The following is a 23,526-nucleotide window of genomic DNA, read 5'->3' as shown; positions in this document are numbered from 1 at the left end:
TTTTACTCATAGAACAATTAGATGAATTGGGTGCATCATTTTGTAGTTAAGGAAAATGAGACTCGGGCAAGTTCAGGAATGTATCTAAGATCACCGAGCCAGGATAAGGCAAAACTAACGATGGAGAGGGGCACACTAGAAGAAGCCTGAGATGTATAAGCACTAAAATTTAAGTTTAATCCCCAGGACCCATTAAAGGGGTGTCAGTGGAGAAACAGGGAGGCAGCACAAACATCAAGGTTACGCTTGGGATCCCTACTTTTTGTCCTCACAATAGTATCCCAGTCAACATGGTCAGTATCCAGCCAACCAGCCCAGCCTGCATACCTCTATACTCCAGACGCAGGAGGAATGATACAGAGCCGAGTACACTTTGCCCACTTTCTTGGGGTCTCTCACGTCCCAAACATAAATGCTGTGGTCGTTATACACACAAGACAGCCACTGATTAGTAGGATCAAAGGTCAAAGCAATGGTGTCTGGATACCTGGCATTGGCTACTCCAGAGAAGAAACAACTGTAGAAGGAGAAGACAAAGCAAACTGGTAAGATTGAAGGGAATAAAAAGAAAGGCCGGGCGGCGACTGTGGCTCAGTGAGTAGGGCGCCGGCCCCATATGCTGAGGGTGGTGGGTTCAAACCCAGCCCCGGGGGTGGCGCCTGTGGCTCAAGGAGTAGGGCGCCAGTCCCATACGCCAGAGGTGGTGGGTTCAGCCCTGGCCAAGAACCAAAAAAAAAAAAGGTCAAACCCAGCCCCGGCCAAACTGCAACAACAAAAAAATAGCCAGGTGTTGTGGTGGGCGCCTGTAGTCCCAGCTGCTCGGGAGGCTGAGGCAAGAGAATCACATAAGCCCAAGAGCTGGAGGTTGCTGTGAGCCGTGTGACGCCACGGGCACTCTACCGAGGGCAGTAAAGTGAGACTCTGTCTCTACAAAAAAAAAGAAAGGCCAACCCACAAAGAAGGGAGCAGAGCTTGGGGAGCCCTCTCCAGACCTGCAAGTTTGGAAGCACTAGCTTGAGAAAGAAAAAAGCAGCCCCTAATGGCCATCAGCTGGGAGCTGACCCAGTACTAGCAGCTGCGCCAGGTGTTCTCCTGATAGACACAATTTCACAGAATACCAACGTCAGACAAGGTGGGTCTGTGGCTGTGACAGGGGGAAAAAACAAAAGACAGGACCCCTCTGTGCACAGAGAAAAACAAAATCTGTAGAAACCACAAAAATGACTGAACATCACTCTTTCTCATCTACATGATTGATGGCTGCTTCTTTCTTTCTTTTTTTTTTTTTTTTTTAAGAGACAGAGTCTCACTTTGTTGTCCTCGGTACAGCCATGGCGTCACAGCTCACGGCAACCTCCAGCTCTTGGGCTTAGGCAATTCTCTTGCCTCAGCTTCCCGAGCAGTTGGGACTACAGGTGCCCGCCACAACACCCACCTATTTTTTTTGTTGCAGTTTGGCGGGGGCCAGGTTTGCAGTTGGGACTACAGGTGCCCGCCACAACACCCACCTATTTTTTTGTTGCAGTTTGGCCGGGGCCAGGTTTGAATCCGCCACCCTATTCACTTCAGCCACAGGCGCCGCCCTGATGGCTGCTTCTTTACCAATTACAGCTTTACCTTAGATATAAAAATTATGAAGACCTTTAATTGTAGAACTTCACCTGCTTCTTGACAGTATCCAACCACAGCAATACTTCGATCCCTTGAACCATTCCTAAAATCATCTAAGCCCAAGTCCTATAATAAGCCCCTCCTAACACCCACTTATTGAGATTTTCCACAGTTCTCCATGGTGTATAATTCCTCTGGTTGCAACAAGTACCAATAAACCCAAATTTGTTTGTCTCAGAGGTGTTCTGGATGGAGGAAGGGTGCCCATGTAACTCACCTGGCTTCAGTGATGCTGGCAATGTCTGTCCCTAGGGCATGGGGTCGGGGCAGAGTGCTAAGGAAGTGCAGGTTAGAGGGGTTGAAAAGGCGCACGGTGCCATCAGCACAGCCACAGAAGATATAGTCTTGGCTCACAGAGATGCAGTGGGCCACTGTAGTCTGTGGGCAGAGTGGCTCGGGTCAGCATCGGCCACCTGCCCACTCAGTTTTCTCTCCTCTCCCCAACCTCTCAACAAGCCACCTGCCAAGGGGAGAGGCCAAGGCAAGGGCAAGGGCAAAACAGCCCAGCTGCTCTATTCTGAGCCCCTGAGCTGTCATCTAGAGATGTCCCTCCCTCCAAAAGCAGATGGCCAGAAGGCGCCCTATGCAGTTGGGGGTTGGGAATAAGGAACTCTTTTGAGGCATCAAAGGATTCAGTAAAGAGAATAAAATAGGAAAAGCCCAGCAGAGAGAAAAGGAAAGACACCCAGCAGAGAGAAAGAAATAGGATGAGAGAGAGAGGAAGGTGTAGGCACCACTTACTGTGAAGCTGTCTGTGTTCTGAGCAGAAGAGGAAAGCAGGGGAAAGAGAGACATAAAAAAGAGCAGAGAGGAGGCAGTTACACTAACCACCAGGGGCTGGAACTGGGCCAAGCTCTAGCTCTCCCAATATTCTTTCTCCCTCAAGCTTCCTTCTCCTGGGATCCCCTCTTACATGCACGAGGGTTCAAGCCTAGTCTAGAGTTCCAGGCATCCACTCTGCTGAGATGAGACATGGGTGGTCCCTACCTCAGAGGACAGAGGTACTTACTCTCAACTCCACCCACTTGTCCAAAAGCCTCCGATCACTGAACTCGCATAGCAGCCCTGAGGATGTGATGCAGAAGGTGCTATCTGCCTTCTTTCCTCGGCCACAGGCCACGTCAGTAAACAGGTTGTTCCGCAGCTCTCCCAGCAGCCCTGAGCGCCCCAGCAGGGGCACAGTGGCATTCACCTGTGGAGATACACTACTATTATCCATCAACCCATCCCAGAACCTCCCCCTGGAAACTAGGCCCTAGGAGAAAGGGAGAGGAAAGAGGCCCAACTAGAGCAGAATCTCCTGGGGTGTGCTGAGTAGTCTCTTCCCTGATGGCTACTTCTCGCTTTAGCACCTCACCTTTGATGTCTTGCTGTCATCAAGATACCAGAATTTGATGTGCCGGTTGCCTGCAGTGACAAAGTAGCTGCAATCTTCAGAGAAGGACACTGCTGTTACTCGACTGGACACCTTGTTGGAGGCCACCACAATGTTTTTCTGGGAATAAAGCCCAAGGACCAATCAAATCTCTGCCAATTGGGGCTAAGAAGAGGCTCGGGGAATGGAGGAAGGTTAGAATGAATTTGTACTTGAAAAAAATGTTCCTTTCCAGGATTTACTGGCCAGAAAACGAATGAGAAGAGAATCTAGAAGAGTTGAAAAGATTCATTTCCTCGAGGTACCTGAAGGCATAAAGCTAGCCCTTTTTGCCAACACGCTTGGCTATACAGTTGCTCTTTTCTTTCAAATAATTTCTAGAATGAGACAGAGATCAGTAGGATGGAGTGATCAGACCAAACCATTCCACCCAGCCCACTCACCTTCCAGGCCCAAACGTTGACAATCATGTCATGCTGGTAGCCCACGGAGACAATGTACTTGGCACTAGGGGAAAAGGCCACACAAGCCACCCCATATTTATGCTCTTGCAGCTCTGCCACCTGACTATGCTCAGCCACATCCCAAACCCGCACAGCAGGCATGTGACCACTCTGCAGAGAGGCAAAAACAGGAAGTGAGGACCACAGCATCCTTTAGCCTTTCAGGGTAGGGGCCCTTGCCTCCTCAGTTACCAGATACCATGTCTCTAATGACCCCCTGGCAAAGGTCAAGAGCAGGGTGCTATATAGGGCAAGGTACAGAGGAAACATGACAAATAGCTGAGGACAATGACTATTGGGGAGAAAGTGGACCCAGATGTTATTTGGAATCTTTGGGTAGAGGTCTGTACCTCTATGTTTGTTCAAAACTCCTAAGTGACTCAGGCAGCCAGGGTTGAGAACCACGGCCACACAAATCTATCTCTGCCCCCTCCCCCACCCACCGCCTGCATGCAAGAGTTCCTGTGTGCCCAGCAGGGGGCCTCCAGGGATATGGAATACTTTAGGCCGTGGTTCTCCAAGTTTGCTTCCCCAGCTAGCAGCAGGAGCATTATCTGAGAACTTATTAGAAATGCAAATTTGGGGTCCCCATTCTGAACCCTGAACCTATAGAACCAGAAACTCTGGGGACAGGCCTAGCAGTGTTTGCTTTAATAAACCTTCCAGGTGATTCTGATGCACATTAAAGCTTAAGAACCACTATTTTAAGGTATGGCAAAACCCAGGATTTGGCATTTGTTTAGAAAGCCAAAATGACAGCAGTCCTAATGACCTACCACTGTAGCTCTCTGCTGAGGCCAGGCCACCTACCCTCTTCACAGTGCTGCCACTCCTCTTCCTCACTTACCTCTCCAGTGACCAGGTACTTGCCATCAGGGGAGAAGGCCAGGGCAGTGATGGTTTTCCTACAAGAGATGGGGCAGGCTCAGAGGCACAGTGCCACCCTAAGCCTAGTGCCTTCACAGCCTCTCAAAAGGTGAGACCAACAGACAACAGCGGCACACGCAGCACTTCTCTATCTGGCCCTGGGCCCCAGCCAGGTCCCAGTCTCCAAAGCCACAAAGACCCCAGACACTGCCCTTTTCATACCCTCCAGGAAAAAGAGGTACTCCTAAAGGGCCCATTTACCTGGAACTGTTAAGGATATGGTGCTGTTTGTGTTTCCGGGGGTTGAACAACACGACCACACACCTGAGGAGATGAGTGAAACAACAGGCTTAGAAATAAACCTAAACTTCCCCAGGAGCCCCCAGGCTACCTGCTTTTACTTGACAGAGGGCACAAGATTGCACAAGCTCGAGGGAGATGCTCGGTGTTCTCCTGGCAACCCGTTCTTGCTTCCCTTCCCCATCTAAGAGAGCGAAAGGGCTCCCTGGAAGTTGATCCCTATCAGGTCCATATGCACTGGCCCTATCTCTGATCATACCCACAAAAGGCAGCAGGAATGCAGGCCTTGTACATACTTTAGGAGGGGTAAAAGAGGAAAGAATAAATGTGATTTGGGCAAAGCAGGCCTCAGGTGCACAGCCTGTTCGACAGCTGTACATTGTCAAGTTCACCAAGTATTTGTGCTCTCAGGCCTCTCACATGTGTGTCCATGTGTGTACTTGGCAGGAGCCGGCACCCTCCAGCCTCCACATGTTGAATGAGGAAGGGTGTGGGATGAGGCTACGCAGGGGTGCAGAATTGCAAAGAGGCTCAGTAAGATGGGGTGGGGGTGCAGAGGCAGCCTGAGAAGGCCTGAGACAAGTTTCACAGACCTTCTGGGCCCTGCCCTCAGAGTCCCTGGGCCTAAGGAACATGAGAGAAGCCCTCCTGACTGCCAGAAAGAGACAACTGGGCACTGTGCCTGCCTTGCAGAGAAGGCAAGGGACAACCTCTCCAGCCAAGCCACAAAGCTGCTACATGGCTTTAGGTCCTGACTGACTTTCTTTTTTTTTTTTTTTTGGAGACAGAGTCTCAAGCTGTCCCCCTGGGTAGACTGCCATGGCATCACAGCTCACAGCAACCTCAAACTCTTGGGCTTAAGCGATTCTCTTGCCTCTGCCTCCCAAGTAGCTGGGTCTACAGGCACCTGCCAGAACACCCAGCTATTTTTTGTTGTTGTTATTGTTGCAGTTGTCATTGTTGTTTTAGCTGGCCCGGGCCAGGTTTGAACCCGCCAGCCTCAGTGTATGTGCTTGGCACCCTACCCACTGAGCTACAGGCGCTGCCCTGACTGGCTTTCTAGAAGCAGCTCCAAAGAAGGAAACTGAATAGAAGGAATTGGGACAAGCCGATAGAAACTTGACAGCCAGGCAGTGCTCTTAGGTTCCTTGGCTACCAGCAGGCCCTGACTCCACAGGCCCCCTCTGCTTCACCTTTTCATTAACATTAAAAATAGCTAACAAGAGTAAGCCTGGAGGCCAAGACACCAGGAGGGAAGCAGGATGAGAATGAGCAGACTGCTACTTCTCTCAGAGCTAACCTTCTTTAGTGGGAACCCCACAGCTAGCTGGAAACTTGAAAGGGGGTAGGTATAAGTTGCTAGTGAGTGTTTAGCATTATAGGCTTAAAAAAGCAAATTCCCCAAGTAATCTTCCCTGCAGGTACTGTGACCTCAATGTGATCAAATATGCCTAGAACTATCGTCTCTAAACTCTCCAGCTTTTCCTCACTGGTTTCTTTCATCTCCTTTCCCTGTTTCATTCTGGTTCTTTCCTCCTTTCTCTTTTATTTATTTTTTTTTTTTTTTGAGACAGAGCCTCAAGTTGTTGCTCTGGGTAGAGTGCCAGCTCAGGTGTATGTGGCTGGCGCCTTAGCTGCTTGAGCCACAGGTGCTGAGCCTCTCCTTTCTCTTTTTATACCAATTTCCAGTCTCCTGCTTTCCCTTCTAGTATGCTTTAAAAAGGAGAGCTTAAAAAACATAACAAAACAGGCCGGTGCATATGGCTCAGTGAGTAGGGCGCCAGCCCCATATACCAAGGGTGGCGAATTCAAACCCAGCCCTTGGTGGCGCCTGTGGCTCAAGGAGTAGGGCGCCGGTCCCATATGCCAGAGGTGGCGGGTTCAAACCCAGCCCCGGCCAAAAAAAAAAAAAAAAAAAAAAACCTGGCCCTGGCCAAACTGCAACAATAACAACAAAAATGGCCGGACATTGTGGCAGGCACCTGTAGTCCCAGCTACTATGGAGGCTGAGGCAAGAGAATCGCCTAAGCCCAAGACGTTGCTGTGAGCTGTAATGCCACAGCACTCTACTGAGGGCAGCAGAGTGAGACTCTGTCTCTTAAAAAAATAAATAAATAAATAACAAAACAGGCTCTGTGCCTATAGCACAGTGGTTATGGCACCAGCCACACGCACCAAGGCTGGCGGGTTGAAGCCCGGCATGGGACAGCTAAATAACAATTACAGCTGCAACAAGAAAATAGCTGGGCGTTGTGGCAGGCGCCTATAGTCCCAACTACTTGGGAGGCTGAGGCAAGAGAATGGCTTAAGCCCAAGAGTTTAAGGTTGCTGTGAGGTGTGACGCCATGGCACTCTACTGAGGGTATAACATGGTGAGACACTTGTCTCAAACAAAACAAAACAAAACAAGATGGCTGGTGGAAAGAGGACAGTGTGTTTGTGTGTTGAGCGTGAATGTGTGTAAAAATACAATGTAGACAGATGACTGGCTAGAGGCAGATGAGGCAAGCTTTTCCTTCTCTATTATTCTCTTGCCCCCAGAGAGCCTAAGAAAGTATCAAGTATGGCGTGGAAGAGTTAAACAAAGGAGGCAATCACACAGAGGGAGGTCCTTATGCTGAAAACTTTACTCCTAACTATTTAAATTTGGAAACCAGACCAACTCATGGTCACAGCTCCATGCATGGCAACAATAATGCAGATACCACTGAAGTGAAAGCAGAATGTCCAAGGAAGACTTTTTTTTTTTTTTTGGAGACAGAGTCTCAAGCTGTCACCCTGGGTAGAGTGCTGGGGAGTCATAGTTCACTATGACTACTCAGCTAAAGAGATCTTCTTGCTTCAGTTTTTCTATTTTTAGTAGAGACAGGGTCTCACTTTTGCTCAGGCTGCTCTCAAACTCGTAAGCTCAAGCAATCCACCTCTTGGCCTCCCAGAGTGCTAGGATTACAGGCAGACTGATTCTTAAAAACAGTTAGGAGCCTCTTCAGTCTTCTTGGTAAACTCTGAGCAGCTACTCAGTCAGTTTTCAAAGGGAAAGGAGGGCACAATTTGAGCAGTCTTTGGCCCTCCACTTCCATGTTCGCCAACCCTACGGGAGAGGATGAGCCCTCACTAATGTGAGGGCTCACAGGACACAGGCCTAGGCTGATCCAACCAGGTGAGTCCCAGAACCCAAGGGTGCCAAGAGATTGCCCACAGGGAGAAAGTAAGACCTCAGTCCCTCGAGGCATCGGCTCAGGAGAGTCACGTTGTAGAACACTAGTGCCAGGTGCTGGGCCTACGGAAGTGGTAAGTCCTCAACATTCCCCTTCTTTGCATGGGTCCAGGTCTGCTGTCACCACAAAGAGCCCAGCAATCCCACAGAATCTACCTCCTGCCACACTCCACCCTCCAGAAGGCATAGCCAAATGAACCCTGAGATGAGCTATGAATGGTATAACATATATAGGGAGTAGGATGTAGAAGCTTCAACCAGAAACATCATGTCTTTGAATTTTTTTTTCATACCAGGTAAAATCAGAGGGTGACTCACAGGGACACACTGAAGATCCTTCAAGCCTTGCTCAAAAGTTACCCTGTAGCCCGATTTATCATTATAACCCCAATGTCCCAATCATCCTTCACTGCAATTGCTTATCCTTTTCCACAGCACACATCAACTTGCAATATTCTATATAATTTACTTTTTTTTTTTTGTAGAGACAGAGTCTCACTTTATCACCCTTGGTAGAGTGCCGTGGCGTCACACAGCTCACAGCAACCTCCAACTCCTAGGCTTAGGCGATTCTCTTGCCTCAGCCTCCCAAGTAGCTGGGATTACAGGCGCCCGCCACAACGCCCCGCTATTTTTTTGTTGCAGTTTGGCCGGGGCCGGGTTTGAACCCACCACCCTCGGCATGTGGGGCCGGCGCCCTACCCGCTGAGCCACAGGCGCCACCCTATATAATTCACTTTTATGGGGCCTGGCACAGTGGCTGTCAAATGTAATCCTAGCACTCTGGGAGGCTGAGGCAGGAGGATCCCTTGAGCTCAGGAGTTTAAGACCAGCCTGAGCAAGAGTGAGACACCATCTCTACTAAAAAATAGAAAAATAAGCTAGGCAGATACCAGTATGTGGTGCATACCTGTAGTTGCAGTTACTCTGGACACTGAGGCAGGCGCAGTGCTTGAGCTAGCAGAGGTCCTCAAACTTTTTAAACCGGGGGCCAGTTCACTGTCCCTCAGACCATTGAAGGGCTGGACTATAGTTTTTAAAAAAAAAAACTATGAACAATTCCTATGCACACTGCACATATCTTATTTTGGAGTAAAAAAACAAATACAATTTGGGAATTGGGAACAAATACAATCACACCGCCTCATGTGGCCCGCAGGCCGTGGTTTGAGGACCCCTGACTGCTAAGGAGTTTGAGATTGCTGTGTGCTAGACTGACTCCAGGCCCTTTAGCCTGGGAGGCACTCTAGCCTGAGGCAACAGAGTGAGACTCGGTCCCCCTAAAAAGCCCTCTTCAAAAAGCCCCCAGAAAAGACTAGGTACTAATAACCCAGGGAATTAAAGGGCCCTCTGGTGTAGAGCTATCAGTATGCTTCTCTTTGACCAGAGGACTCCAAACACATTCCTTTCCGGAATAAAAGGCAAAGACTTACAAGCTACAAGCCTTATAAACCAGGTCAACATAGCAGTGTCTGCATCCCCTTCTCATTCATTCTGGTCTAGCCACTGTGGCTGCTGGTTAGCTCCTCAAATGAGTGAATTGATTCCTGCTTTCCTTAGGACCTTGTACTTGATGTTTACTCCATCTGAAAAATTTTTGATGCTAAATTTTCACTTGTTGATTCCTGCTTGTCATTCAGATATCACCTCAACCATTACTTCTCCCTGAGCCTTGATCACCCAATCTTAAAGTAGCCTTACCTCTAGTACCCAGTTATTCACTGAAGTGATTACCCTCTATACATCTCCCTATTTTATTTTCCAGAACACTTACCACTCTCTGATATTATCTTGCTCTCTCATTGGTTTGCATACTTACCGTGAGGCTTGCCCTTCTTAAACCTAAAGCCCCAAAGCAGGGACCCTGTCTGTCTTACTGCTGAGTCCCCAGTGTCTGGCCCAGAGTAGGTTTTCAAATACTGGCTAAATAAATGAATGAACGCATAGACAAACAAACTGGGGAAGAACAAAGGGGCGCGACTTGAGGTGTGAGATATGCAGGGAAAGTAGGAGAAAAGGCACTTAGGGGACTGATGCTTCTGTGTGTGTTTCCATGGGGCACCTGGTCTTCCCACAAATACCCATGCATGGCTTGCCCCAGAGACTAAGAAGGTAGCTCTGTGTTCCTTTAGCTCAGATGTCACTAGAACACAGTTCTAGAGGGGACTCTGTGACTGCACACATACACCTGAGCTGGCGGGTTCAAATCCAGCCCAGGCCCGCCAAACAACAATGACGGCTGCAACCAAAAAATAGCCAGGCGTTGTGGTGGACGCCGGTAGTCCCAGCTACTTGGGAGGCTGAGGCAAGAGACTTGCTTAAGCCCAAGAGTTAGAAGTTGCTGTGAGCTGTGATGGCACAGCACTCTACCTAGGGCAACAGCTTGAGGCTCTGTCTCAAAAAAAAAAAAAAAAAGCCAAAGTAACAAACGGACAAAAAAAAAAAAAAAGGGACTCCTGGAAAAGGGTAAAATGTTTGTCTCTTTAAAACGCCCACATCCTTTTTGGGAACCCCATCCTGGCCTGAGGCCAGTAATCAGAAGGGCAGGGGAGTGTCTTTTGTTCTTTGTGCCACAGGATATGGCTCAGCAGAATCCTCCCAGTTGAAGGGAGATTGTCTACACCTGAGATGGGATGGATCCGCAGCATCAACTAAAGCAGCGGTTCTCACCTGTGGGTTGAGACCCCCTTTGTAACAATGAAAATACATCCTGCATATCAGATATTTACATTACGATTCATAACAGTAGTAAAATTACAGTTATGAAGTAGCAACAAGAATAATTTTATGCGGCTCAGCGCCTGTGGCTCAAGTGGCTAAGGCGCCAGCCACATACACCTGAGCTGGTGGGTTCGAATCCAGCCCGGAGCCCGCCAAACAACAACGGCTGCAACCAAAAAATAGCCGGGTGTTGTGGTAGGTGCCTGTAGTTCCAGCTACTTGGAAGGCTAAGGCAAGAGGATCTCTTGAGCCTAAGAGTTTGAGGTTGGCAAAGTGAGACTCTGTCTCAAAAAAAATTTTTTTTAAATAAATAAATAAAATAAAGTTAAGCATCAATAACCTATCCCGAAAACCTCCCCTTTCAAAGCCCCGCATTTCAGCTTACAGTTAGGATGGTGGCACTTTAACAGGCGAATCTCCATTCTTCTCATTTGCTGCCAGCAAATTAATAAACTCCTCGTTCCTTTTCCTCAACCCACTTGTGCTCCTTATGCAGATGCCCCTCGCCTTTAGGTGACATTCCACTCGGTGAGTAAGGAGTGGCTCAGGCCAGAGCACTCACCTAGGCACTCTGGCCCTGGGGCCCAAAAGAAATCTGTTCTTAGGACTGACTGGTCCATACTGGCAACAGGGGCTGTGCTGGGCTCTAAAACCCCTGACCTTCCATCAAGCCAGCTAAGGAAGGGTCTGACTCAATTAAGGATGTTAAACTTGTTTAACTAAACTCAGTCCCTTACAGAGGCTGTCTGGCTATCAGTATGGCTCCTAGGGTAAGGGGTATTAAGGTGTGAGAAGTGAGGGGTGGGATTTCTATGGGAAAAACCACAGCAAGGGGGAAAGTCCCTTTGGACAAGGAAAGACGTGGGGGCCAATGAAACTGAGCCTAGAATTTCACAATCTCAGCCTGGAGTTTCAACCCACCTCTGCCTCAGAAACACTACCACCCCCTTCTTCCCTGTGCTATTTCATTTCCTTTCAGAAAACTTTGTTTTGGTTTGATATTTGCCTCTAGGCCTCTGGGAGAATTCTCTGAGTTATGTTTTTCTTCTTGTTTCTAGGATACCTGAACTGGCTCCTAGAGGAACTAGCACAGTAGGAACAAGAGAATTGGGGGTTGGGAGCAGTGTTAGGATTACTGGACAGAAAGAAAAGGAAGGGCTGGGTGCTTGTAGCTCAGTGGTTTGGGGCTGGTAGATTCGAACCCAGCCTGGGCCTGCTAAACAAAAAGAAAGGGAAGGTAAGAAGGGAGAAAAAGAGCCTGCTCTTTTGGTGGCCCCCAGACACCCCAGGAGCACGTGAGGGAGTTCTGGCACAGAACAAACTAAAACACGCAAGAAAAAGCTATTTGTAGGGCAGTGCCTGTGGCTCAAAGAGTAGGGTGCCGGCCCCCCACATACCGGAGGTGGTGGGTTTAAGCCCTGCCCCAACTAAAAACTGGGAAAAAAAAAAAAAAAAGCCATTTGTAAAGATAGAACTTGAAGTTCTAAAAAATTAAAAGGTCAGTGAACAGATTGGGTCAAGGCCTAAGGCTGGCCTAAGCTAAGCAAAGCACATTTAGGAAACCTTGGCGGTTACATCAAGGAGCCCTTCATATACCACCTGGAATGATAATGAATCCCAGGCACAAGCATGGGGCTGGGTCCTGCCAATAAACATAAGCATACATGCTTAAAGGCGCCAGGCCTGGGATAGGGGTGTGAAGAGAAGAGAGGACAAGAATTCCGCAGTGCCCAGGGCAGGGACACAGGGCTCAGCAAGCACCCAGCAGCGCCACAGGCCTTTCCGGCCTATCCTACATCTAGCCCCACCTCCAACAAGAAGCAACCTGGCTTTCCTGAACAAAGGCAGGAATGAGTGGAATTCCCCTGAGGCAAGCTGCACAAGGTTATCCTGCAAGAAAAGTCCTCCATCAACTTGTTTCTGAACCAGGAGACAGAGGACAGCCCAGCCTCTGCCAGGCAGAGGCAGAACAGCTCCCACAGCAGCCCCACCACAGACATAAACACTAGAGCAGTGGTTCTCAATCTGCGCGTCGCAACCCCTTTGGGGTTGAATGACCCTTTCACAGGGGTTGCCTAAGACCATTCTGCATATCAGATATTTAAATTACGATTCATAACAGTAGCAAAATTACAGTTATGAAGTAGCAACGAAAATAATTTTGCAGTTGGGGGTCACCACAACATGAGGAACTACATTAAAGGTTGCAGCAGTAGGAAGGTTGAGAACCACGGCACTAGAGGGTCACTCAGGAGAGACACTTTACCCCAGAATCCAGGGAAAGAAATCTCCCTAGCATACACTGAGCTGCCAGTACATTACTTTCCTTAATCAAATGGCAAGTAGGCAGCTTAGAAGAAAAGCAGCTTTTAAAAATGAGGAAAAAGTCTGGTCTCACCCCACCTCATGTCATTTTATTTATTTATTTATTTTTGAGACAGTCTCACTTTGTTGCCCTTGATTAAAACAGCAACCTCAAACTCTTAGGCTCAAAGATTCTCTTGCCTCAGTTTTTTTTTTTTGTTTGTTTGTTTGTTTTTCATTTTTCAGTAGAGATGGCAGTTTCACTCTTGCTCAGGCTGGTCTCAAACTCATTAGCTCAAGTGATACACCCACCTTGGCCTCTCAGAGTGCTAGAATTACAGGCGTGAGCCACTACATCTGGCTCCCCATGCCATTTTAAGAGACAGAGCTCTGCAGTCAGACTACTTAGGTTGGAACCCCAATATAGATATTAGCTATGGGATTGCTTAACCTCTTGGAATTTGTTTCTTCCACTAAAATATGGGGGAGAGGTGATAATAGTACCAACCTCATAGGGTTGCTCTGAGTATTAAACATTTTGTGCAAAGTGCTTAAAAAGTGCCTGGCACAGAACAAGTACAGTAATAAGCCACATAACAATGTTGTGGTCAAAAACAGACCACATATTTGACCATGGTCCCATAATGGAATAAAAAAATTCCTATTTTGTGATATCTGGATGATTCTGACCCTGTGTAGGCCCAGGCTAATTTGTGTTTGTGTCTTAATTTTTAACGAAAAGTTTAAAAAGTAAAAAAAAAAAAAAAAAAAATTAATAGAAAAAAGCTTATAGAATAAGGATATAAAGTAAATATTTTTATGCAACTGGACAACGTGTTTTAAGTGTTATTACAAAAATGTCAAAAAGTTAAAAAAATAAAAACACGTATAAAGACAGAGCAAGCTAAGGTTAATTTATTATTGAAGAAAACTTTTTTTTATAAATTTAGTGTAGTCTGTCATATAGTGTTTATAAAGTCTATGATACTGTACAGCAATATTCTAGGCCTTAACATTCATTCACCACTCACTCACTGACTTAATCCAGAGCAACTTCCTGTCCTACAAGCTCATGGTAAGTACCCTATACAGCTGTATCATTTTAAAAATTTTATACCATATTTTTAATGTACCTTTTCTATGTTTAGATACACAATTGCTTACCATTATGTTTCAGCTGTCTACAGTTTTCAGTACAGTAACATGGTGAACAGGTTAGTAGCCTACAAGCAATAGGCCATTCCATATAGCCTAGGTGTGCAGTAGACTCTACAATCTTGATCTGTATAATTACATTCTATGATATTTGCGTATCGATGAAATCACCTAAAGAAGCATTTCTCAGAATATATTAGTACTTCCACCACTAAGCAACGCATGACTGTACTTGACAAAGGTAGCTTTTTTGATGGGATGATGAAACTGCAAATTATGTATCTGGTATAAAAAACTATATATATGTACACGAGATCTGACAATTAAGTTTGTGAACTTGCCACTGTGTACTTATGTTGGCAGTAACTATAAAAACAACTCTGTAAGGTTTCATAGCCTTGGTACACATGTATCAGTATCTCAGCTGTGTTTGTGTGGATGTATGGCATTCAATATTGCTGTTGTGTGTTTTGTGTGCTATTTGACAGCTCTGATGGTCATTCTAGAAAAAGAGTTCCAAAATTACACTGAAGGGAGAACTAGCAGCTGGCATCACTTCATAGCTTTCCAAGGGGAGTATTCAGAAGGTGACTATAATGATATTCAGCAATGAAGTACACAGCACCTTTTCTAGGAAGGGTTCATGAACTTACTTGTTGGACCTCATACAATGACAGCTCTGATGGCCAATGCAGAAAAAGAGGTCCATAATTACTTTCAAGGGTGGACTAGGAGCTGGTGGAGGTACCTACCTTCCCAAGGGGAGTACCTTGAAGGTGACTATAACGGTATTCAGCAGTGAGGTACACAGCACTTTTTCAGGACAAGTTCATAAAAAACATACAGATCTCATGTGTGTGTGTGTGCACATGTGGATATTTTTTGACATATTCCCCAGAAAAATAACTGGTATAAAAACTATGAAAGTTGCTATGGAAAATACAATGGGGAATTAGGCATTACCAAATTGATGGTGGGATAAGAAAGGTACAGAGGGTCTTTATCTGACACAAGCAATCAATGTAATCTGGTTCTTTGTACCCTCAATGAATCCCCAACAATAAAAAAGGTACAGCAGTGGCCCTTTTCATGTTAATGTGCCCATCAGAAAGGAACAGAGAGAATCAGAAGCAGGAAGGGCCCCAACCTTATGCCATCTGCAGAAGACTAAAGAAACTATGGTTGGGGTTTCTCCTTTGTAGGAGCAGAAGAGTGAAAAGGCAGAAAGGGAAGGAAGAACATTAGCCCCATTCTCCTTTTTCTCTTCATAGCACTGATCTCTGGGTAACTACAACAGATGAATATTCAGAGCAATGTTATTCATAATAGCTAAAAAGTGGGGAAAAAATATTCATCAACTGAAGAATAGATAAAATGTGATATATCCATACAATAGAATATCATTCAGCCATAAAAAGAAATAAAGTACGATACACTGTAGCTACAACATGAGTTAGCTGTGAAAACACTGTGCTAAGTGAAAGAAACCAGTCACAAAAGACCACAAAAGACACATACAATGCTTGGCTATTTTTTGTTGCAGTTTGGCGGGGGACAGGTTTGAACCCGCAACCCTCAGTATATGGGGCCAGCGCCCTACTCACTGAGCCACAGGTGCTGCCGAGTTCAGTATTTTAAATGGGAGAATTATATAGTATGTCAATTACATCTCAATAAAGCTATATATTTTTTAATGACTAGAGGCCAAGTACAGTGGCTTAAGCCTGTAATCCTAGCACTTTGTAAGACTGGAGGATTCCTTGGGCTCAAGAGTTCAAGACCAGGCTGGGTGCAGTGGCTCACACCTGTAATCCTAGCACTCTGGGAGGCTGAGGTGGGTGGATTGCCTGAGTTCATAGGTTCCAGACCAGCCTGAGCCAGAGTGAGACCTCACCTCTAAAAATAACCAGGCATTGTGGTGGGCGCCTGTAGTCCCTGCTACTTGGGAGGCTGAGGCAAAAGAATCACTTGAGCTGAAGAGTTGAGGTTACTGTGAGCTATGATGCCATGGCACTCAACTGAGGATGACAGAGTGAGACTCTGTCTCAAAAATAAAAAAATAATAATAATAAAAATAAAGAGTTCAAGACCTGCCTGAGCAGGAGCGGGACCCCATCTCTACTGAAAATAGAAAAACTAGCCAGGCATTATGGTGAGGGCTTGTAGTCCTAACTACTCGGGAGGCTCCTGCAAGAGCATCTCTTGAGCCCCAAAGGTTTGAAGTTACTATGAGCTATGATGACGCCAGGGCACTCTATCCAGGGCAAAAGAGAGAGACTTTGTCTCAAAAAAAATTAAAATGGGGTTTGGCACCAGTAGCACAATAGTTATAGCACCAGCCACATGCACAGAGGCTGGCCCAGGCCAGTTAAACAACAATGACAACTGCAACAACAACAATAAAAAATAGCTGGGCGTTGTGGCAGGTGCCTGTAGTCCCAACTACTTGGGAGGCTGAGGCAAGAGAACTGATTAAGCCCAAGAGTTTGAGGTTGCTGTGAGCTGTGACGCCATAGCACTCTACCAAGGGCAACATAGTGAAACTCTGTCTCAAAAAATAAAAATTAGGCGGCGCCTGTGGCTCAAAGGAGTAGGGCGCTAAGCCCCATATGCTGGAGGTGGCGGGCTCAAACCCAGCCCCGGCCAAAAACTGCAAAAAAAACAAAAAATAAAAATGAAAGTTAAAAATAAAAATAAAAATGGGCTTGGTGCCATAGCTCAGTAAGTAGAGCGCCAGCCACATACGCTGAGGCTGATGGGTTTGAGCCCAGCCTGGGCCTGCTGAATAATAATGACAATTGCAACCAAAACAACAGCCGGGCGTTGTGGTGGGTGCCTGTAGTCCCAGCTACTCAGGAGGCTGAGGCAAGAAAATCACGTAAGCCCAAGAGTTTGAAGTAGCTGTGAGCTGTGACACCACAGCACTGTACCCAGGGGGACAGCTTGAGACTCTGTCTCAAAAAAAAAAAAACAAAAAAGATGGTATGGGGGCTGGGCGTGGTGGCTCATGCCTGTAATCCTAGCAACTGGGAGGCTGAGGTAGGTGGATTGCCTGAGGTCATGGGTCCGGAACCAGTCTGAGCCAGAGCAAGACCTTCTCTCTACAAACAGCCAGGTGTTGTGGTGGGTACCTGTAGTCCCAGCTACTTGGGAGGCTAAGGCAGGAGAATCCCTTGAACCCAAGAGTTTGAGGTCGCAGTGAACTATGATTGCATGGCACTCTACCAAAGGTGACAAAATGAGACTCTGTCTCAAAAAAAAAAAAGGATAGTACAGGGAACTATATGTAATATAAAGCATGAATATGTGTGTGTGTGGCAAAGGTGGACAGCCGAAAAGCAGGATAGGGAGGCAAAAAGAACAGCACCCAAAACAGAGCTCTAACTTGGCCCTGTATTTCCTTTACAAAAATGATACCAAAACATTAACTTAGATATATCTTCCAGAAGATATGAGAAAACCCTTGCCCACCCCAACTGGTCTAGCACTGTTATAAATTCCCATGCAACAAGATCTCTTCCAAGGCACTTACCCAGCTGGGTATGCAACTAAACCTGATCGGGGATCACAGGCAAGTCCTCTGCCTCCAGACACAGTTATTCCCAACACCTTCTCCAAGGTCACCTGTTACAGAAAGACAGAGAAGTGACATATGATAGACAGTGGGTTAGGGAATCAAATGCTGAAGGTACCTGGGCCCATCTTACAGCACTGACTACTTTCCAGAGAGCCCTGTCTTTGGGAGAATAGGGCTATGACTTTTACAGGTTCTATTCTGGCTACAGGTCTCTTGGTCAGATGAGAAAAAGATAGCGTGCATCACCTACTTTTAGCAGGTCTCAGTCTGCTGGTACCATAGGAAAGAAAAGCAACTGGTTAAAGCACAGTTAAGAGCCACAGAACAACTAATTCCCCTAATCCAAGAAGGTAACACTTATAAGATAGGGCCTTGGGTCCTCAGATTGGGCTCTTGGTTCTCTGAGACTTGGAGAAGGTCATTGATCTGAATGCTTTGTCAGGCATGAAGGAAAGGCCACTCTGACCTACCAAGATCTAAAAGAATGTTAGGTATCAATTAGGTGACTCATAATATCCTTGACCTTTGCATATATTGTCACATCCTTCCCTTCCATCAAAGGGTTCCACCTCCCAGATGTCTGCCAGTTTATACAGACTATAAGACAAGGAGGCAGAAACATGGCTTAATGCTATGTTTTACAAAGCACAGATGTTCAGAGTACTCTAATTATTATTATTAAGCGACAACTCCCACAGAGATGAAAGGGAAACATATAAAGTCCTTGAAGATTCTGAGAGCACATGGCCATAGAAGACATTCACCACTCTTCTCATTAGTACTACTAGTTACCTACACTGTCAGCAGCCCTAAGGACCCACATCGAACTAACCTAAAATTAGTTCACCAGTCTTTCTGCTACATGATGCCATGTAAGTTTAAGACTTCCCTAAAATCTCTTGCTTGTCATTCCACCTCACCCTCTGCTACAGAACATCTTGCTTGTTGCTCCAGGTCCAGTCACCTCCAGTGCTGTATGTACTTTCTGCGCTGTCCCTGCTCAGGGATATCCTTGGTCTCCCATGGTTCAGACAGCAGGGCTTATGAATGCAGAATGACCATGCAAACAGGCCAGACAATACTCTGCTATAAAAACTCCGACTGGAGAGTCTCAGAGACCCTTGGGGTCATACTTGTGGCATGGAGATCTATGCCTAATCCAGGCCAGTTTCTTGAGAGGGGAAGCCTAGAATCATTTAGGATAGTTATAGGATCTCTCCTTCTCTCTTACTGTCCATTATTGACCAACCTGAGAATTAAAAGTGCTCCTAGAAGGCCTGTTTAAAGTCTTATCTCCAAGGACCATTTTTAGTTTTAATTAGGTTGGAAGGCAGCCAAAGATCAAAGTAAGTCTCATGGGACATTACAGCTAACACCTGCTTCGCAGAGAAGTCTCTAAGGGTCAGTGTGCTTCTTGAGGATGCAGACAAGGAATTCCGATATGTGTCTACACTCTGGCAGTTTAGATACACAATACCAACCCACAGGTGCCTGGCAAGTACCAAACTCGCCAATTATCCTTTTTCTCTTTCTTTTTTTTTTCTAGAGACAAAGTCTCACTTTATTGCCCTCAGTTGAGTGCCATAAAGTCATAGCTCACAGCAACCTCCAACTCCTGGGCTTAGGCGATTCTCTTGCTTCAGCCTCCCAAGTAGCTAGGACTACAGGCACCACCACAACACCTGGCTATTTTTTTGTTGCAGTTAGGCCAGGGCTGGGTTCAAACCTGCCCCCTCGGTATATGGGGCCAGCATCCTACCCACTGAGCCAGAAGCGCTGCCCCCACCTTCTAAAATTAATTAATTAATTTTTTTGAGACAGAGTCTCACTCTGTCACCCTGGGTAGAGTGCTATGGCATCATAGTTCACAGCAACCTCAAATTTTTGGGCTCAAGAGATTCTCTTGCCTAAGTCTCCCAAGTAGCTGGGACTACAGGCACCCACCACAAACCCTGGCTGTTTTTAGAGACAAGGTCTCTCTCTGGCTCAGGTTGGTTTCCAACTCCTGAGCTCAGGTGATCCACTGCCCTCAGCCTCCCAGAGTGCTGGAATTACAGGCGTGAGCCACCAGGCCCCCCTACTTTGTTTTTGTTTTAAAGAAACAGAGTCTCGGGCGGCGCCTGTGGCTCAGTCGGTAAGGCGCCGGCCCCATATACCCAGGGTGGCGGGTTCAAACCCGGCCCCGGCTGAACTGCAACCAAAAAAAAATAGCTGGGCATTGTGGCGGGCGCCTGTAGTCCCAGCTACTCGGGCGGCTGAGGCAAGAGAATCCCTTAAGCCCAGGAGTTGGAGGTTGCTGTGAGCTGTGTGATGCCATGGCACTCTACCGAGGGCCATAAAGTGAGACTCTGTCTCTACAAAGAAAAAAAAAAAGAAAAGAAACAGAGTCTCAGCACTGCATGGTGGCTCACACCTGTAATCTGATCCTCTGGCATTCAGTCACCAGCCATTGACTACCAAGCACAAAATCATCCTAGGGAAGTCTAGGGGGTACTCAGTTCTAGTCACCATGTCCTCATCCTGGCACTGTGCCTTTAACTATTTAAAGGAAGGTACTCAGAAACGTTCCTGCTATACCTGCTGCCTACTGCAGCGGAGAGAAAAAAGAGCCCTTCACCAGCATTACCCACATAGATGGGCAAGGTCACAGAATCAAGTTCAGTGAACTAAAAGGCTGCTTGATTTTTATTCTCTTCAAGTTAATTTGATTTAAGGGAAATCCTTTGGATTCAAATTTGCATTGATCACTTCTGCCACTTAAGATTCAGTGTTGGTCCCCAAGAATTGGACCAAGTCAATTGGTTCTCAGCTGCCTTTCCTTTTAACAGGAATTTGGGTAGGTGTTTTGTAGGCAGATGATCCAGTTCCCCAGAGAATTCTTTTTTTGTTTTTTTGAGACAGAGACTCACTTTGTTGCTCCAGGCTAGAGTGCCATAGAATAAGCACAGCCCACAACAACAACAAACTCCTGGGCTCAAGCAATCCTCCTGCCTCAGCCTTCTCAGTGGCTGGGACTACAAGCACCTGCCATGTTGCCCAGCTAATTTCGTCCTCTCTCTCTTTTTTTATTTCAGTTGAAACGGGGTCTCGCTCTTGTTCAGGCTGGTCTCAAACTCCTGAGCTCACGGGATCCTCCTGCCTCAGCCTCCCAGAGTGCTAGGATTACAGGCTTGAGCCACCAAAGCCAGCCATCACGGAGAATTAATTCTGAAATCTGGACTTTTCAACAGCAATCTAAAGTAGGACAGAAACACAAGTTACTGAGACCCTAAAGACAAGAATTTCTCCAACTTTTTTTTTTTTTTTTTTTGAGATCGAGTCTCCCTCTGTGACCTTGGGTAGACTGCAGTGGTAGCATAGTTCAAAGCAACCTCAAACTTCTGGGCTCAAGTGATCCTTTTGCCTCACCCTCCCAAGTAGCTGGGACTACAGGCGTCCAACATAATGCCAGCTAATGTTTCTATTTTTAGTAGAGACAGGGTCTCGCTCTTGCTCAGGCTGGTTTTGAACTCCTTAAACTCCTTACCTCAAGCAATCTGCCCGCCTGAGCCTCCCAAAGTGCTAGGATTACATGCATGAGCTATCATACCTGGCCTTATCCAACTTCTTTTTTAACATGGTATGGCCCACAACAAGAAACACATTTTAAGGCCGGGCGCAGTGGCTCATGCCTGTAATCCTAGCACACTAGGAGACGAAGGTGGTAGATTGCCTGAGCTCATGAGTTTGAGACCAGCCTGAGCCAGAGTGAGACCTCATCTCTAAAAATAGCCAGGTGTTGTGGCAGGTGCCTGTAGTCCCAGCTACTCAGGAGACTAAGGTAAGAGCCTAAGAGTTTGAGGTTGCTGTGAGGTGTCATGCCACAGCACTCTACCACCAAGGGCAACTCTACCACATTCTGTCTTTAAAAAAAAAAAAAGGGGCTGCGCCTGTGGCTCAGTGAGTAGGGCGCCGGCCCCATATGCCGAGGGTGGCGGGTTCAAACCCAGCCCCGGCCAAACTGCAACCAAAAAATAGCCGGGTGTTGTGGCGGGCGCCTGTAGACCTAGCTACTCCAGAGGCTGAGGCAAGAGAATCGCTTCAGCCCAGGAGTTGGAGGTTGCTGTGAGCCGTGTGACGCCACGGCACTCTACCCGAGGGCGGTACAGTGAGACTCTGTCTCTACAAAAAAAAAAAAAAAAACAGTAAAAGAAAGAAACACTTTTTTTTTTAAGAGACAGAGTCTCACTTTGTCACCTTTGGTAGGTGCTGTGGTGTCACAGCTCACAGCAACCTCCAACTCCCACGCTTAGGCGATTCTCTTGCCTCCGGCTCCCGAGTAGCTGGGACTATAGGCATCTGCCACAACGCCCGGCTATTTTTTTATTGCAGTGTGGCCGGGGCCAGGTTCAAACCCGCCACCCTCGTTATATGGAGCCGGCGCCCTACTCAGAGTCACAAGCGCTGCCAGAACACATTTTTTTTAATTTTTTTTTTTTTTTGAGACAGAGGCTCAAGCTGTCATCCTAGGTAGAGTCCCATGATATCATAGCTCGCAGCAACCTCCAACTCTTGGGCTCAAGCAATCCTCTTGCCTCAGTTTTTCTATTTTTAGTAGAGACGAGGTCTTGATTTTGTTCAGGCTGGTCTTGAACTCATGAGCTCAAGCAATCCACCTGCCTTGGCCTCCCAGAGTGCTAGGATTACAGGTGTGAGCCACCACTCCCAACCAAAAGCAACACATTTCGTATCATGACCCAGTATATACAAATCAGTATGTGTGTACAAGTACATTAAACTGAAATGTGACATACTATATTTTCTATTACACTCTGTTAATGAAAATAGACCAAAACCCTCTAAAATAAGAGGTTTATTCTTTTTTTTTTTCTTGAGACAGAGCCTCAAGCTGTCGCCCTGGATAGAGTGTCATAGCATCACAGCTCACAGCAACCTCCAATTCCTGGGCTTAAGCAATTCTCTTGCCTCAGCCTCCTGAGTAGCCCGCCACAACATCCAGCTATTTTTTGGTTGTAGTTGTCATTGTTGTTTGGCAGGCCTGGCGTAGATTCAAACCAGGTGCCAAGCTGTAAGAGGTTAATTCTGAGCTAAATCTGTGTGATCAGCATACAGCATATGGCCTCAAAAGATCCTGAGAAAATGTGCCTTCAGTGGCTGGGTTACAGTTTGGCTTTATATATTCATGGAAACAGGAATTACAGGTAAAATTATAAGACAATATAGAGGGGGAATATATTTGTCTTGCCCTAAAAAGTGAGACATCTCTAAGGGGGGAGAGGCTTACAGGTTATAGGTAGATTTAAAGATTCTTTGACTTGTAACTGGTTAAAGAAATAAAACTTTGTTTAAAGGCTTAGAATGTTTTAACTTGAGGATGTCTGTTAATCAGAGACAAGTCACTGGACATAGCAAAACTTAGTGATCTGTTATCAGATGGCCTGCCAGTATGGTTTAAGTTTTGCCTTGGATAGTCTTAGACCTGTTAATGATTTAGTATTTTTTTTTATATAAATAATATCTACAAAAGGGAGGGGGCACTATAGGGCCCCTTCTGATGGCCAGCAATTTAGCACTAAGGTTTTTCTCTGGTCCCCTTGGCCAAAGAGGGGGGTCCATTCAGTCATCTGGGGGGCTTAAGATTTTTAGTTCATGGTTCCTTTTGTTTGGGGGGTGGGGGGGACAGGGTCTTACTCTGTGGCCCAGGCTGGAATGCAGTGGTATGATCACTATAACCTCAAACTTCTGGGCTCATGCTAGGATTACCGGTGCGTACCAGTACACCCAGCTAAGTTTCTGATTTTGTAGAGATGGGATCTCTGTTGCCTAGGCTGGTCTT

At 46.6% G+C, this 23,526-nt stretch overlaps 1 protein-coding gene across 3 annotated transcripts in view; it reads right to left on the bottom strand.

Annotated features, from left to right (window-relative positions):
* The window catches only part of MAPKBP1 (mitogen-activated protein kinase binding protein 1), an 81,522-nt gene that overhangs the window by 15,129 nt on the left and 42,867 nt on the right, over positions 1 to 23,526 (bottom strand). For 2 of the 3 annotated variants that reach the window (XM_053596135.1, XM_053596137.1), the window contains exons 3-11: positions 17,646 to 17,737; positions 4,678 to 4,740; positions 4,397 to 4,454; positions 3,490 to 3,660; positions 3,029 to 3,166; positions 2,681 to 2,863; positions 2,413 to 2,430; positions 1,889 to 2,049; positions 328 to 517 (exon numbers count right to left, since the gene is read on the bottom strand). In XM_053596135.1, the coding sequence (XP_053452110.1) occupies positions 328 to 517; positions 1,889 to 2,049; positions 2,413 to 2,430; positions 2,681 to 2,863; positions 3,029 to 3,166; positions 3,490 to 3,660; positions 4,397 to 4,454; positions 4,678 to 4,740; positions 17,646 to 17,737 (1,074 nt within the window). The remainder of the gene's footprint in view (positions 1 to 327; positions 518 to 1,888; positions 2,050 to 2,412; positions 2,431 to 2,680; positions 2,864 to 3,028; positions 3,167 to 3,489; positions 3,661 to 4,396; positions 4,455 to 4,677; positions 4,741 to 17,645; positions 17,738 to 23,526) is intronic. The other variant, XM_053596136.1, reaches the window with a different exon arrangement.

This window comes from Nycticebus coucang, chromosome 6 (assembly GCF_027406575.1).
Source record: "Nycticebus coucang isolate mNycCou1 chromosome 6, mNycCou1.pri, whole genome shotgun sequence".
In the NCBI taxonomy this organism is placed as follows: Eukaryota; Metazoa; Chordata; class Mammalia; order Primates; family Lorisidae; genus Nycticebus; species Nycticebus coucang.
The sequence above is the reverse complement of the archived record's forward strand: the minus strand, read 5'-3'. Positions and strand labels throughout refer to the sequence as shown.